Source organism: Acomys minous, assembly GCF_964271855.1.
Source record: "Acomys minous genome assembly, chromosome: 20".
Taxonomy (NCBI): Eukaryota; Metazoa; Chordata; class Mammalia; order Rodentia; family Muridae; genus Acomys; species Acomys minous.
The window spans coordinates 15479563-15497472 of NC_140502.1; the positions used below are offsets into that span (position 1 = coordinate 15479563).

At 42.9% G+C, this 17910-nt stretch overlaps 1 protein-coding gene across 3 annotated transcripts in view; it reads right to left on the minus strand.

Moving 5' to 3' along the window:
* Positions 1-17910, minus strand: part of LIG1 (DNA ligase 1) — a 38638-nt gene that overhangs the window by 19592 nt on the left and 1136 nt on the right. For all 3 annotated transcript variants that reach the window (XM_084770111.1, XM_084770113.1, XM_084770112.1), the window contains exons 2-7: positions 17294-17365; positions 14886-14975; positions 6223-6358; positions 4859-4985; positions 2719-2814; positions 175-282 (exon numbers count right to left, since the gene is read on the minus strand). In XM_084770111.1, coding sequence (XP_084626237.1) covers positions 175-282; positions 2719-2814; positions 4859-4985; positions 6223-6358; positions 14886-14975; positions 17294-17310 — 574 coding nt within the window. In that variant the 5' untranslated portion in view covers positions 17311-17365. The remainder of the gene's footprint in view (positions 1-174; positions 283-2718; positions 2815-4858; positions 4986-6222; positions 6359-14885; positions 14976-17293; positions 17366-17910) is intronic.

Below are 17910 nucleotides of genomic sequence, written 5' to 3' on the forward strand. Positions count from 1 at the left end.
GAGGGTTCTTTCCTCTTTTCCCACACGCAGGGGGGTAAAACAAACAATAAATATTAACAGAAAAACCTATGATTATCTTTGTGTTCACACTGACCCCAAATTGTTTTAAATGAACCATCCTCTAAGTGGTGACCCCCAATTAGGGTGACGAAGCTGGGAGGATAAGCAACTCACTGGGGGACTTTGCGGGCTCAGGGGACACTATGAGCTGCTCCCCTTCCTTTTCTTCCTTCTGTTTTACCTCTTCGGTCTCTTCAAGGCTTTCTGCTGAGGTCTGTATTTCTGATGACAGAAAAGTTAAGTAGCAGTGAAACCTAAGGGCATTCCTACCCAGTAGACAATCTAAAGCAAGGTCACAAGTTCAAAGCCTGCCTGGGCTACAGAGTAAATTCAATTTTTAGTTTGGGCAACTTTGTGAGACCCTGCCTCACAAAACAAGATATTGACACGTATCTAAGTAGTGGAGTACTTGCCTAGCCTGTACATTTTTATTCACAAATGTACTAAAAAGTCATGACTCCAGGGAAATGATAAAATCACACAATAATTTGGGGGAAACTGCTCTTAGGACAAAGATACTCCTTTTACTTGGAGATACTCAGGATGGCTAAAATCTCCAACTTATGGTGAAATTTTTTACTGACTACAAATTGCCAACAGGAAACCAAGACTCCACTAAATAATTCAAACTTATCAAGGGAAACTGAGGAAGATTTTTTACTCATCCATCACATGAAAACCTGGCTCTGTTAACAAGTGCATCTGATGAAATCAGAGCCCCATGAGCAAGGGATCCATCCCCATGGCTGTTTCCCAGCATTGCCCAAAAATAAAGAGAACCTATTCAAAGAGTGTGGCATTTACAGTCTCCAAGGGAACACAGCGACACCTGCTGGACGCTACATGAAAAGCTAGCTGAGGGAATTTTTGTTAGTTCCAGTTGTCTCCAAGTGCATCCTTGGAAAAACTCACCATCAGTGAAAAATAATTTCCATTAAATAAAAAAAGATAAAAACATAATTATATATGTTATATTGAATGAAGACCAAAAAATATGTTTCTCAGAAAGCTTTCACAAAAGCTGGGTGAGGTGGCGCAGGCCTGTAATCCCAGCACTCGGGAGGCAGAGGCAGGCCAGCCTAGTTTACAAAGCAAGTCCGGGACAGCCAAGTCTACACAGAGAGACCCTGCCTCAAAACACCAGGGGAGTGGGGGCGGGGGGAGCTTTCACAATGAACTCCTGTGTATTAGGTTAAAATTTATTCATTCAACTATTTATTGAAACTGGGTCTGACCTCAAACTGGCAGTGATCCTCCTGCCTCAGCCACCTGAATACTGTGATTATAAGCATAGGCCACATGCCTGGACCCAAGTCTGAAGTGTTGACTTAAAAGTTTAGATATCAGCAGCAGGTTACCAAGAAGAGACTTGATACCCTATGAGCATATACAGGGGGAGGTAATCCCCCTCAGGAACAGTCATAGGGGAGGGGAATAAGGGGAAAATGGGAGGGAGGGAAGAATGGGAGGATACAAGGGATGGGATAACCATTGAGATGTAACAAGAATAAATTAATAAAGGAAAAAAAAAGAAAATACTGAATTCTATCCTAATGTACAGATCATTTGATATAAAACCCACAACAATTAAAGCAAGTCACACTGCAGTCTGTATTGAATTCCCTTAAAACACTCTTGCTTTCAATGGAGCATAATCATCTTCTTGTCACTTGGAATTCATCTCTGTTACTTAGTAACTGTTTTCGTGTCCAGCCAGGGTGTAGAAATTGCTGTGTGCCATGGAGTTTTCTGTCCGCCTACTTTCCAAAACAACAACTCTGTCTGATCCCAATACGCGGGAAACTCTTGTTTCATCTGAAATTTCCTGGGTAATCTCATCTGATTTGAAGCTTTTATCCTGCATTCTATGTTTCCAGAAAGCTAACATGCTGTCTTGAAGGCACACTACAGACTTGATGCAGATGTCAAAGCTTAGCTTGGAGGCCAGCTTCTTACTTGACTTTAGTTTTACTTGTAGATTCACAGTTTTTACAACTTTGTCTAAACACACCAAAACAGTATCTCTCTCCAGCTGTCTCATGTGAATGGAACCCAGCTGTTGGCTGCCTGCACCGATTTCTGTGAACCAGGAAGATGCAGAGTTCAAGTTGATTGTATCAAACAGAACTACCTGGCTTGAGTCCGCGCCTTTGCTGATGGCTGTGCAAACCATGGGGTACTCAGTAATACATTCATGTCATTAGCAGAAGGAAAAACCTTTCACCTCCACTCTCACAATCTTATTGCTTTGTTTGAACAAGGCAAAAACCAGGATTAGCTGCCCATATCCAAACTCATAGGTTTCCTGACCACATCCTGCCAAGAAAGTTTGCGTTAACCCCAAAGATCCCCGATCCGAAAGGCTGCTACAAATGCTGCATGGTTAGAAACCCTTACACGGGACATAAGTACATCTGCGAAGCCTTGCAGTCTGGGATCGTTCTGCGTCAGTGGTGTGAACCGATGCAGAAATTCATGTTGATAAAGCATTTTGATTTTCAAAAAAAAAAAAAAAAGTTTAGATATCAGATCTGGAAGTATAAACATCTTGTACTGCACACACCTGCCCTACCTTTACAGGTCCCCATTTTGTGTCATGGGTACACACACACACACACACACACATACACACACACACACACACACACACACACAAACCTTCTTCCTTCTTCCTTTTCTTGGCTGCTCTGTCTTTGTCCTCATTCTGCTCCTCCGGAGTGTCTTGAATTACCCGTTTCGGGAGCTGCTTCCGAGCTGGGAAGGCAAAGGGAACAGTGTGGCTGACCACTGGTTTGTCTGTGCCTGCCCCAGTGAGATCACACTGCCTCCTGGAGGTGGCAACTTAGAAGGTTCTGGAGCCCCTTCCTCTCCCATACCTGCCATAGTCACTACCCCAATGTACACCTCATCTTTCAAACTCTGAGTCTGTGACCTTGAGTGAGTTATTCTGTCCCTCCCTTTCTTGCCTTTTGAGAAACGAAAGAGCCTCAAGTAAATATTAACAAGCCGTACTCAGCACCCTCGGCCTAGTGTCTCAGAGCCTTGAGGACCCAGCCACTACTCTCCTCTCTAGCTCTCTTCACACACACTATCCTCAAGCTGCCTCTCTGCTCTGCAAACCACACCATGTTTCTAGAAATACCATAGTGTCAAAATTCCCACACACCTTGTTTTTCCTACCTTAGGGCCTTTGCACATGTGGCTCCTATCTAGGATAGTCTCCACTTGCCTTTCCTGGACCTCCCTTCCCTCGGCACAATAGACACCTGACTTCTGAGTTCCCGGAGCAGCCCTGTGACCAGCTCTACCCCATGGAAGAATTCACAGAGTTGCATATAGGATGTAACTTGAGCATTTAAAGGCGGAGGGGGGAAAAAGCCAAAGTGGACAACTTAGTTTCAACCACACATTATGATCTGAACACAACTTCAACTCTAAATGACGAGCAGTCTTCTTTTAGAAACTGAGTGTGGGTTCATATTCACTGTAACGTGACTAAAGCTGGAATTCCTAGGAGACACGCTTCTGTGTCTGTGAGGGCGCTGCCGTGGTGTGCTAATTTGGGTGGCACCAGCCAATGAGCTGAGGACTGGACTAGACAAACACAATGGAGAAGAAAGTGAGCAGAGCGGCAGTGTCCTCGGCTTCCGGCTGCCTCCCTCTCCTACTCTTATGCCTTCCCCATCATTGTGGACTGCACTCCCAAACTCTGGACCAAAATAAACCCTCCTAGCTTTAAGATACTTTCGGAAGGTTATTTTGTCACAGTAATGAGAAAGGGAAAAAATTAAAGGGCAATAAATATACACTGTCTTCAAAATCTGACCTGCTGTACAAGCCAATCCACATACCAGGTTTTTGTCATGAATATTTAGCCTTTGTTTAGGTTTTTAAAAAAACTGACAGTATTCTGTATAAAAAGCCGATTCCCACACCCAAGTTGCTCATGGGACACTGGAAAGGCTTCCCTTGCTGAGGCCAGTTCTGGTGGAGCACCCTGTGTGAAATGCAGAGTTTGGGGTTTTCAAGTTTAAGTCTGAGAGTGAGCACCTCAGATCTGACAGATCAGGGATGCTCAACTTACACCTGCCTCTCGAGTTCCATTAATTAAAGCAGCAAAACTTTACAAGTCCCATCTCAGTCACCACACTGCAAACCCAATGCCAGAGCAGGCTCAGACCCCAGGTCACACGTGGGTCCCTCAGCTGGCCCTTCTCCATACAAGTCGTCTTCCATCGAGACATCCTATCTCGGCTGATTCTCTAGAATGTTCTCTAGGCTCTTCATTCAGTGTCCCCTGAATTCTGTGCTTCCTATGACAGAACTCCAAACTTAAGTGGCCCAGATGTTCCCAACTTACTCCCACTACCTAGAGTTCTCTTCCTTTCTCCGATCCCACCTGGTTCTCTTCGCCTTTCAGGGCCTAGCCTAGTTACCTTCTCTTCCGGAAGTCTACACACCTGCACTCTTGTGTTCCTATGCAGAGCTGTGCAGCAACATCAACTCCCCGTGATAATCACAATTTCCAACCCATACCAAGCACTGACCAAGCTAGGCCCACACTTTACACAAATTAGTTTTCAATCCTGGCTCTTCTGGGCAGTTGGCACCGTACTTCAAACCACCTGTCCTACAAGTAGAATAGCCACACCTCTGCAAAGGTGAAGTGGTTTGCCCCAGGTCGCACAGCTGAGTGACAGTTAACTGGGCTCACCGCCACAGTATACCATCAGAGCCATTGGCATGATGCTCGCCATAGGTAGTACGAATGGAAGAGAAGGAGCCGGCCTGTCCTTACCAGTGCGACGCTTTGGGTATCCTGATGGGGAGACATCCATGGAGGGGCTGCTGGTGAGGAAAGGACTGTTCTCAGGACTTGTGTCAGGGCTGGGAGGGGAGCCCTGTTTGGAGTCTGACGCAGGCTTCTGGAAGGAGACAGAAAGCACAATTCTAGAATAGAAAGGCTGCATGTGTCGCCTGTCAGACACAGACAGCACATGCTTCAGAGCGGGCTGGACTCAGCCCCTCATCTCTACCGTCATTTCTGGTGCCTCAGCCCCATCCCCACCCAGACCACCTTCTCTCACCTAGGTACTATTAGAGCCACCAACACACTTTTAGGACCCCAGATCCACTCCAATATGAATCCCAATATTAACTCTGCCTCTTAAAGTAAAAGAATCTTCCTTTTTCAGTCACACATATGGTGGCCTAACTAAGAACTGTATCTCTCCACCTCCCCTGAAGTTAATACAGTTTCTCTGCCTCCTCTGCAGCTAGTGTGGGCATGACACTAAGGACTGCATTTTCAGCTTCTCCTGTAGCCCCACATAGTGCAGGGAGAGCACTAACTCTTACACATTATCCTGTGATACTATACATATGGCATGTGTACACATGCACACGCGCGCTCGCGCACACACACACACGCGGAGTTAAAAATAGTAATAAATTAAAGCAGAAGCAAGAAGAGTCTCAAGGAAATGTGACTACAGAGAACATAAGGTTGGCTCAGCAGATGGAGAAACAGGCTTCTAGAAGATGAAAATGGCATGGAAGTAGTCTTCCCCTAAAGGCTCCAGAAACAAAAGCCCCGCCCACACCCTAAGATAATCCACTCCAGGTACCTGAGCTACAGAATTACAGGGTAACTGTGGAGTAGGCAGTGCCACAGGAGGCCCCACCCATACCCTAAGCTAATCCACTCCAGGTACCTGAGCTACAGAATTACAAGGTAACTGTGGAGTAGGCAATGCCACAGGTATGTTCTCCATGACGTACCTGTGGCATAATGATGTCAAAGGGCCAAATGAACACCACCTCCCAGAAGAGGCAGGCTGTGACCCTGTACCCCAAGCCTCCTGCTTCGAGGCACAACAGCAGAGACTGCCTGTCTCCAGGACAATGTTCCCAGAGGCTTCTGTATAGCTACCGCACTCAGCTGCACAGGTAAGTAGACAACTGGCAGGCCAGAGGTCAGCAAGATGGCTCCGAGGGTAAAGGTGCTTGCTGCACAAGCCTAGAAACCACTTTGATTCCTAAAACTCATGTGAAAGTAGAAGGAGCGTTGTCCTCTGACTTCCACACGCACAGCAACGACATACACACAGACGCACAAAAATTAAATTTAGAAAAGAAAACCAGCAGGCTGCTGAAACCTACTTGGACTTTGGGGGTGCCGGGGGCCTCATCTTCCTCCTCTCCTTCACTGCTCAGGACATGGGCTGCCTTCCTTCCTGTCCTCTTCACTGGAGAATCGCTCTCAGGCACCACTCGGTTCCTCTCCTTCAATGCCACCCTGGAAGTCAGGAAGGAGATGGTGGAGGACATGGCAGGCAGCATGGCGAAACTGCCCAAAAAACTCTGCCTTCCCTTCTCTTCCACTTCAGTGAGCATCTTCCAGATGCCTCCTTTTGAGATGGAATCATGTAGCTCGGCCTGGCCTCAAACTCAGTAAATAGCAGAGGCTGACTCTGAACTCTTGATCCTTCTGCCTACACCTCTCTCTCTCTCTCTCTCTCTCTCTCTCTCTCTCTCTCTCTCTCAATCTCTCTCTCTCTCTCTCTCTCTCTCTCTCTCTCTCTCTCTCTCTCTCCATCCCATGCCTGAGGCATCCTGTGGTGACACATAATGAAGACAGGGGCTGGTCTCACACTAAGATCCATTTGGAGACCTTCTCTCTTAGGCACACAGTCGCCCAGGCAACAGCATAATAGCCTAACGTCTTACATGAAGAAAAGGAGACTGTTATTTTAAGTCACTGTCCCCTTGGTGCCAGCTCCCAGCTCCCAGCTCAGGGAGCCATAGGCAAGGTGGCATACATGCTAATGGAAGTCACTCAGGTGCTGAGTATCCTCAGAAAACTCAGTCTGAACAGAGGCCACCATGAATACCAGCAACTCCCGCCTTCTTGGTGATGGGCACTCATCCTACATAACTTCTTTACAAAGAGGGAAGCAGGTTCATGCTCAGCACCACAGAAAGAGTTCTACAGACTTTTTGGAGAGTAGAGGAATAGACATCCACTTGGCTCACCTCAAAACCCAGACTGTCCTGTGCTAATGCTGAATGTAAAAAGGCTATTCGACCCTTGAGGGCACTATCTGCACCTCTTCATGAATGGATTAAAATTACTTTAGGTGTAGAAGTAAATACTCATGATTCAGTTATAATTAGACAAAAAAACTACAGGAGACATCAAAACACAAAACGCTCACTGTTGTGACTGTAAAAATTCAAATCATAATGAAGAAACCATTCTTAAAGATAAATTATTCTACGATGGTAATAATTCAGGGAAAAGATTTCCTGTAAAATGTAGAAGATATGGAAGGAACGGTCATGTGGCTCATGAATGTAGGTCATCCACAGATACCCAAGGCAATTCCCTGATTGCGGAAAACTGACTTAAGGGGCTATGCTCAAGGCCCAACAAAAAACAACATGAGCCATTCATTTCCTGTTCACCAAAAAGAGAATATTCTAAAAGACAACAAGAAAATTCAAGGTCTGATAAAACATATAGGGCTACTGAAGACTTAGGAAACCCATTTAATAGAGATAATAATGCCCCTAGAGATTATAGGTACTGAAGATACTTTTAAAAAAATATTTTGGCAACATACTATTAATGATAAGAGAACAAAGTTAAAATCACACTTAAATGGCACTGAGATTGAAGGATTACTAGATACTGACGCAGATGTCACTATAATTTCCCAAGATTCCTGGCATCCAATTTGGCCACTTCAAAAGGTATCTACACAGTTCCTAGGAATTGGAACATTATCTCAAACAAGACAAAGTGTCAGATGGCTTAAATGTACAGGGCCAGAGGTCAAAGAGGAAAATTAAAGCCATACGTGGCTAATATAGCCATAAACTTATGGGGAAGAGATCTGTTACCACAATGGAAAACCCAGGTTAACGTCCCTCCAATTTCAGAAACAAGCCAGAAAAATTAGGTGATATTCCTGATTTAAAAAAAAAAAATTAACACGATAAAAAGGGATTATCAAAGACAGTTACAGTCTGTCCAGGCTGTCCATAAACAAGATACGACAGGGGCCGACTCTTCTAAATTATATTGGGAAAACACTGCTGATAAAACACCTACAGCCTTGCCACTAAAATGGTTGGCTGACCAACCTATTTGGATTGAACAATAGCCTATGACTAAAGAAAAATTGCAGGCACTGAAAAAGCTAGTCCAGGAACAGCTAGGGGCTCAACACATGGAAGAGTCCAACAGCCCTCGGAGTTCTCCTGTATTGGTCATCAAAGAGAAATCTGGGAAACAGAGGATGTTAACAGATCTCAGAGCAACTAATAAAATTATTAAGTCAATGGGAACTTTACAGTCTGGAATCCCATTGCCTTCCTTGTTATCTAGGGAATGGCCTATTATAGTGATTGATCTAAAAGATTGCTTCTTCACGATTTCTTTACATAAACACGATAGAGATTTGCCTTCTCAGTACCTACTTTTAATAGAAGCTACCCAACAAAGAGATATCACTGGAAAGCTTTACCACAAAGGAATGTTAAGCAGTCCTGCCTTGTGTCAATATTTTGTACAACAGCTATTGGAGATAATTCACAAGAAATGTCCTTAATCCACAATTTACCATTATATGGAGGATATCTTATTGGCTGATTCAGATGCAAGTATATTAGAACAGAGTTTTAATTAAATAAATAAAGCCTTGCCTTGGGGAATTACAGATTGCCCCCAAAAAAATACAAAGAGGGGATTCTGTTGATAAGTTAGGATACAAAATAGGCCTGCAGGAAATTAGAAAGCACAAATCAGGAAAGATCAATTGAAAACTCTTAATGATTTTCAAAAATTGCTGGGAGATATTAACTGGTTGTGGGCTACAATTGGTTTAACTACCCAAGAACTAAGTAATTTATTTCATATCTTACAAGGCAATAAGGACATAAATAGCTTAAGAAAGCTATCAGCTGAAGCTGAAAAGGAATTGGCTCTGGTAGAAAGGAAATTACAAGATTCATATATAGACCGCATGATCCAAATAAGGCCTGTATTTTAGTTATCTTGTTTTCTACTCATTCTCCCACAGGAATTCTTATGTAAACGGAAGATTGTATCTTAGAATGGATATTTTTACCACACAAAGTAAAAAATTGAAAATCTACATAGAGGAGCTGGAAAGATGGCTCAGTGGTTAAGGACATTGACTGCTCCTCCAGAGGTCCTGAGTTTAATTCCCAACTACCACATGGTCACTCACAACCATCCATAATGTGATCTGATGCCTTCTTCTGACCTGCAGGTGTATGTGCAAACAGAGCACTGTATACATAATAAGTAAATAAATAAAATCTTTTAAAAAAAAAGAAAGAAAGAAAGAAAATCTACATAGAAAAAGTTTCTGAATTGACTGAAAAAGGAAAATTGAGACTTCACCAGTTAGCTAGACTAGATCCAGCTGAGATGGTGGTACCTTTTACTAATGCTGAGATTGACTCATTATGGGCAGACAATACACATTGGCAGAGCGCTTGTGGTGATTTTTTGGGAGAAATTATCATCAGATACCCCAAAAGCAAGCGATATCAATTCATAAAAAGAACTAATTGGATTCTTCCTTGTATAGTAAGGAGGATTCCAATTTCTGGTGCTCCTACATTTCACACTGATGCCAATGAGTCAAAAAGAGCAGGTTATAAATCAGAAAATATAAGTACATTAGTTGAGAGTCGTTATGATTCTGTTCAAAAATCAGAATTATATGTAATTCTGCTGGTGTTATCAGAGTTTGAAGATTCTCTTAATATAGTTACTGACTCTCAGTATGCTGAAAGAGTTGTGCTGAATATAGAAACAGCTGACCTAATTCAGGATGACTCCAAATTAACTTCACTATTTATTCAATTACAAGTGATTAGAAATAGAAACCATCCATTGTATATAACTCATATAAGGTCTCACACGGGTCTAGCTAGACCTCTAGCACAAGGTAATGATGAAATTGAACAACTATTGATAGGACGCGTGTTAGAAGCTTCAGAGTTTCATACACCATGTTAACAGCAAAGGTTTAATAAAGGAATTTTCTATCACTTGGCAACAAGCCAAGGAAATTGTGAAAAAATGTCCTACTTATTCTATATATATATAAGTAAACTCCATTACCTGCAGGAAGTAACCCTAAGAGTAATCAAAGAAATGGAATTTGGCAAACGGATGTATTTCATTTTATAGAGTTTGGAGAACTGAAGTATGTGCACCACACTATAGACACATATTCAGGGTTTCAGTGGGCAACGGCTTTAAGTTCTGAAAAGGCTGATTCTGTTATTATGCATTCATTAGAAGTCATGGTGATTATGGGCATAGCTAAACAAATTAAAACTGACAATGCTCCATCATATGTCTCTAAGAAAATGAAACATTTTTTAATGTATTATAACATAAAGCATGTTACAGGTATATCACATAATCCTACAGGACAAGCAGTCATTGAAAGATCAGATCGTACTTTAAAAGAAATGCTCATCAAACAAAGAAGGGTATCAAAGACCCCCAGAGATAGATTACATAATGCCTTATTGACTTTGAACTTCTTGAATGCTAATGAACAACAACAAAAAAAAAACGACAGCTGCAGAGAGACATTGGATTTTTAGAAAAATCTGCTGAATTAGATTACTCTATATATTTCAAGGACATCTTAACCTCAGAATGGAGAACAGGAAATGTGTTATGATGGGGTAGAGGTTTTGTTTATGATCATACAGGAAAGGAAAAGTTATGGGTTCCATCAAAAATGATAAAAAAAATAGATATGAAAGAGGAAGACCCCCTGAAAATCGTACATACACCTTTAATCCTAACACCATGGAAACAAAGACAGATGGATCTCTAAGAGATCTAGACCAGCCTGGTCTCCACAGTAAGTCAGGGGATGACCCTCTACTGATAAATTAAGTCACTTGCAGGGACAGCCTAGGAATTAAACTGACAAATTTTTTCCTTAAATTTACTAAGTATGTTCCTTAACAATAGATTATGTCCTTACTAATCTAAAGGATGGATGGATATACATCAATCTTAGGTTTATGTAAGGAAAATGTCATTGCTCTAAAAAGGCCAGCCAATCTCCTTTAAAAATGGAGCTTCCATTGGGAGAACTGTTGCCAAAGGGTAATTGGCCTAGAAGATATATTCTGTTGGTCTATGTAAGGACCAAGGTTGGGCAGGGAGACAAACACGCAAGCTGCATGCCTCCCACATTGAAAAGCCTTTGTATGCTGAGCTGAGGTGTCACTGCTCTGGCAGTCGGCTTATCCCTCTAAACTTGAGCTACTTTCAGAGGACAGGTGGTGGTCACACCAGATGCAAAATTACAGGTGACAAAGAACACGTGAGCTTTGTTAGGTCCCAAAAACTCAAAGGCTAAAATTCATATACTTAAAATGGTAACCTTAATGCCTTTTCTTTTGCTCAAGGCAACCGGCTTGTCTGTAAAACAGGATACATTTTCTCAGAAGACAGGTAGCAGCCTGGCCTATCCATCAGGTGCCATAGAGTTTAAAAGGTGGAAGTGTCCACCCCCTATGGAGAGAAAGCATGAGACAAAAACACCTGCAATAAATGTAAAAACCCAGGTACTAGATGCCTAGGGTATGGATAAACTCTAAAATGGGAGTTTATGTAAATGTGAAAATCCAGGTACAATATGCCTAGGGTATGCATAAACTCAAAAATGGGAGTTTGTTTAAGTGTGAAAATCCAGGTACAAGATGCCTAGGGTACGCATAAACTCTAAAGTGGGAGCTTATATAAGTGAAAACCTAGGTGCAAAATACCTAAGGTATGCATAAACTCTAAAATAGGAGTTTATGCAAGTGTGAAAACCCAGGTACAAGATGCCTAGGGTATGCATAAGTTTAAGGCTTAATGCCTCTTCTTTTGCACAGGGCAACCAGCTTGTCTCTAAAACGGGATAGTTTCTCAGGAGACAGGTACAGCAGAGCCTGTACATCAGGCACCATAGAGCCTAGAGAAGGACGTTTAGAACTATACAATCTTGTTTTGATTTCAATTAAAAAATGACTGTATGTTCTTTGGTAATGGTAATACTATACTTCCTCTTTGAAAGAGGGCAAAATAAAACAAACCTGGATGAAAAGGAGACTGCCAATTTAAGTCAGTCTATACGTACATGAATCCAAACTACAGAACTAGCCTCGATTGTTCTGTGCATCCTGCACACCTCATGCATTTATAGTTTTAGAACTGTATAATGCTTGTGAGAAATTATATATTTTCAGAACAAAAGTACCAGACACTGATGCTGGATCAGACCCGACAGGATTCATCCTTCAGCATGCTGAGATGCTGACAACCTGTATTCCTCATGTTCCATCCACAAGTGCTTCGGTTGCTGTTGTCATCAGAACAGAACAGCTCCCAGGACAGCTTTGGAGAAAGCTCCTGACTCCAATTGGTCCAGCATTTCAGACTGTCTCACACAGGACTGTTACTAAGCCTGAATTTCTCAACATTTAGAGACTGGACCACAAATGCTATCTCTAGCTTGTTTAACCATTTTCCCAGTTTTATTTGGGCCCCTACATAGGTATTATTCATCCCAAATCAGCCTGAAGAAGCCTTAAAAAGAGAACGCCAACACATTTCCCTTAAAGGGGGATTGGGTAAGGTTTTGGGCTATGGATATTTATTTTCATTGGGAATTGATTATGTTGTTATTGGTTTTATTCAGAGAGAGAACAAGGTTGGAATCAGGGATTTTCCTCTGAGAATATAGAAATATATAGGAATAATGGGACAAAAGGTAAATTATTGAATCTACTCTTCAACTTAAGGCCTTGTTACTCACAAGGCTATTTTTAATTCATTGTTAAAGAATATTATATATTGATGTAAAAGGAGTTTAATTTTAATTCATTGTACTATTCAATTTTATCACAAGAATATACACCGTATGTTCAACAGATAAAGTAAAATATTTAGATAAAGTCTTCAAAAACCTCAGAGAACTACAGAATATGGCATTTAAAAAATTTATCGTTTTGAGGATTCTTTGAAAATGAGACAGGTTGACTCCTGGCAACATCCGGCCTGCCTCAAAGAAAGTAATGAGCATCAAGGAACCTCCTTATGAAGATGGCTTCAGATGTGGCAAACCAGCCACTGGTCAAAATGTTCTTGTTTTCTGCCACAAGCAAAATTCTGCCTGAAATGGGCAAGTTTGGATGCAGGTGAAGTTGATGGCCAAATTCTGCCCAGTCCTCCATAGTCCCTGCTTCACAAATATGCCTGTCAGCTATATTGGGCCAAAAGGCTGAAGATGATGCTCCAAAGTGGTAAAGAGTTTTGAGTGACTGTTCAGGCAACAAAGTGTCTCTGTCATTTTTTTCATTTTGGAAACTGCTAACCTGTACTTCCTAGTTACTCAGCGAATTAATTTTATTCCTTCTCTTAAGTCTCTGATGGGGTTGAAGACAGCGAAACATTATGAGTATAACATGAATATAATGATTGTTTTGTGGTTCTTGTGTGCGTATATTGTATATTGGTGTAATAATATAAATGTATACGTAAAAGGTTTTTTTTAAGACTAAAAAGGGGAATTGTGGAGGAATGTCTTGAGTGGAGTAACAACTGTCAATAAAGCGCTGTTTAGCCAATCAGCTGGGCAGAAGGATAGGAAATAGAAGGCGGGACTTCCTGGGGAGGGGGCAGAGCCAAGATTGACAGTTGAGAGGGAAGACAGTTAACAGCTGAAGAGGAATGGGGAGAGAATCGGATAGGCAAGTGCTTGGGCTATATCTATGTTATGAGGTTTAGAGTAGTTTGTTTTACTTTACTAGTAGAGTAGAATGTTTAGATTCTGCCTGGCCCGTAGTGCTTGCAGCTTTAAAGTACGTTTCAGTGTCTCTGTGTCAGTTATCAGCTTCCTAGGCCAAACTGATACAATTTATTGTAACAGTCCTGAGCTGTATCTGGCATGTAGAAAATACTTGACAGCTATCTTCTCAGTAAATACATATATGCAATACCACCACCATAACAACATATAGAAGAAAATATATATATATATATATATATATATATATATATATAAAATAGTCTCGCTTTTGTTATTTAAAAATAAGCTAAAAGTGTTTGTTAATGAGTAAGGACTACAAGTCAGGCATTGTGCCAGCCACTTGAGCTACAACAGTGGCAAGCAGACAGACCTGGGGCTCTAGTGTGAGATACTCACTCACCCATCAGGTGCATTAGGCATTACTGTGCCAATAGCTGTGCAAACTCATCACAGTGCTTCTTTTATGAGGAATTAGTGGGAAGAGGTCAAGAAGTCTTTTTTAATTTTTTTTTCATTTATTTTTATGTGCACGGGCACTTCACTTACATGTCTATCCATGTACCATATGAATGCCGACTGCTCAAGAAGGCATCAGATCCCCTGTCACTGGAGTTGCAGGTGGGTTGTAAGCCACCACCTAAGTGCTTGGGAATTGAACCCAGGTGCTCTGGAAGAACAGCAAGTACTCTTAAATGCTGATTCCTCTCTGCAGCCCCTAGATTTATATCATCATCATCATCATTATTTCTGTGTACATTTCTGTGTGAATAGGTGCAAATGGGCATAGGTGTTTCAAGAAGCCAGAGGCATCAGATACTCGGGGACTACAGTTACAGATAACCGTAAGCCACCTGATGTGACTGCTGGGAAGCAAACTGTGGTCCTGTGCAAGATCAGTTTGCGCTCTTTGTATCTTTTTTTTAATTTGTATTTGTTTACTTTTTATGCTTATTTACATACTTTGGAGGGGGTTCCTTCTCTCTGGTGCTGTTGGGTGTCTCCTTCTCAGGCTTCTTCGCTTTACCCTCTTTTGTGGGTTGGAAAAACGACCTGGAGGACGACAAAGGGGTGAGTCATTAATAGCACCGACGCTCTGCTCATCTGGGCCACGCCTGCGGCTCCAGACACGATGCCCAACCGTGCAGATGACTCTATTTTTATATAATCCTCAGACAGAGGAGGGACACAACAGCTCAGTGGGAGAGGGCTTCCCTAGCGTGGGCAAAGACCCTGGGTTTTACTCTATTCTGGGCACTGAAAAAAAAAAATAATAGTAAAGGACAAGAAAAGAAAATAAGAGAACAGAAAGCATATGAACAAAGAGCTGTCATCCCAGGACAGAACCTACCCAGGCTTCCCATCACCTGAATCACTGGAGATTTGTGCCTCCCAAGCGTCCAAGGAGGATGTCCAGGTCTGAGCCTGCTAGTACCCATTCCCTCCTTTTTCTCTGATATACCCCTTCCTCTTAGTACATGGTATGAGTGGCCTACACTTACAGCTATTATACGTGGGCACACGACCTAGGCCTGGAAAGCTAGTGCAGTGCAGTGCACACCTGAGCCACCACGATTGTCTCAAGCCAAAAAATTTGACTATAGATATTGCTGGGTCAGAAAGGAGAGAGGTGGATGGCAAGGAGCCAGAGGCTAGACAGCCCCAGATACCCAGTATAGAACCAAATACAACTGGCAAAAAAAAAAAAGGCTATAAAATGATTCATGATGATATCCTGCTATGCTCACACTCATAGATTGGTCCCTAGCCCTATCATCATATCATCATCAGTAAAGCTTCACCTAACAACTGATGGAAGCAGATGTAGAGAGACCCACAGCCAAACACTAGGTGGAGCCAGGGGAAACCCACAAAAGAGGGGGGAGGAGGGATTATTGGAACTAGAAGGGTGGAAGGGTGGAGGACACAGGAGAGCACAACCCCCAGAAATCAACCAAACAGGGCTCCTAGGGATTCACAGAACCTGAAGTGGCAGCCACGGAGCCTGTATGGTCTGAGCTGGGTCCTCTACATGTGTTACAGTTGTGTAGCTTGGTGTTCCTGGGGGACTCCTAACGTGAGGGTTATCTTTGATTCTTCTGCCTGTTTTTGAGACCCTTTTCCTCCCACTGGGTTGCCTCATCCAACTTTGACATAAGGGTTTGTGCCTAGACTTGTACCTTGCTGCGCCATTTTCTGTTAATTTCCCTGGGAGGCCTGTTCTTCCTTTGAAGAGAAACAGAAGAATGGATCTGAGGGAGAGGGGAAGTACAGAGTACATAGGCTAGGAGGAACGGAGGAGGAGAAACTGTGGTCGGGATGCAATGGATGAGAGGAAGATTAAAAATAAATAAATAAAAAATATAAGTAAGCAAGAGAGGTACTCTCTTCCCTGGGGCTGCTAATCTTGGGAAAGCCAGCCTGAGGGTAACGGTGTCAAAGAGCTCACCACGGGGAGACAGACCGTGACAGTGTTTCGACAGATGGATCTAACCAAGCCTGTCACTATGGAAACCAAGTGTCTTCCTCTCTGATGTTCCAAAAGCCACCTTGCACTAGTGCAGGGTTTCTCAAGCAGCACTGAGGCTGTCCTGTGCACCAAGAGAAAGTCAGTATATGTCTAGCTTTTGTCCACTAGATATCAAAAGCAGATCACAGACATCTCCCACCCACCCCACCCCCAAACCGTCAGAACCAAAAATGTCTCCAGACATCGCCACATGCTCCCAGGGAACAAAACTGAAGACTGAGAACCCCTGCCTTAGGGATCAATACCCTGCAACAAAAATTAACAAATTGACTAAATCATCACCTTCTTTCCATGGGCCACTTCCCATTTTCCGGACTGCTCAACTCTAGGAACCTTCAGCCTGAAGTCTCAGTCAAGGTCTTGTCCCAAAAGGTAGATTTGAAGCCGAAAGCCCGGGGCTTGGAGAGTGTATTATATAGACTACTCCCTCTGGCAGGGAGGAGGGAACTCAAGAATCAGGAAGCTAAAGACCCTGAGGAGGATCAGATTGCAAGACTCACAAGCACCTTCCCAAGGTGTCCACACAAGCAGTCAGCAATTGCCGGGGGTGAGAGGACTCTTCAGCGGAGCTGTCAGCGGTTGAGCGGGGAGCTCTAGGGACGCAACCTTGAAGAAGAGTCATCACCCACGCTGGAGTGCACTTTGGAGTGACGTGGCTGCCTCTGAGGCACCAACTCTCCTATAAGTGATAGCAATAAACTCACTGGTTCACTAAGCTAAACTTGGATGGAATCACTTCGTTAGCTTGTCACCGGTGCCCTATCTGGGATGAGTATTAAGTTCTCCTTTTTCCAGGAAAACGTCACAACACAAAGTGCCTGGAGCACGGCAGGGGCCTTACCTAATGCTTCTCTGCATGGTGGCGGCAGAATTCTCCCTTTCTCTCTTGTTCTTTCTTTCTCATCAGTTGTACCTGAAAAAGAAATCCAAAACCTGCTAAAGATACTGGCTAGGCAGAAACTAAGACTTGGGGATAGAGGACAGGACCCTTCCTAAGGAAATAAAAGAACAAATGCAATCAGGCTGCAGAGAACTCAGGCGGTAAGAAAGCTTCCCATAAAAGCAAGAGAACATGAGTTTGAATCCCTAGCACCCATGTTAAAAATAAATAAATGTCACGTATGGCTATACATGCCTGTAAGCCCAGCACTGTGGGGTGGAGACAAGTGGAAAGGCAGATCCCAGAAGCTCACTGGTCGGCCAGCCACATTAGCCAGAAGAGTGACTGAGCTTCAGGGTCAATGAGAGACCCTGTTTGAACACAATAAGGTAGAGAGTAGTATCTGTACACATGGTCCTGGATTCCCATACACATCACACACACACACACACACACACACACACACACATACACACACAACACCTAGTGTACATACATACACACACACACATGCACGCACGCACGCACGAAACATGAATTTCCTCTTCGGGAAAAACACCCAATTTTAAAAACCAATA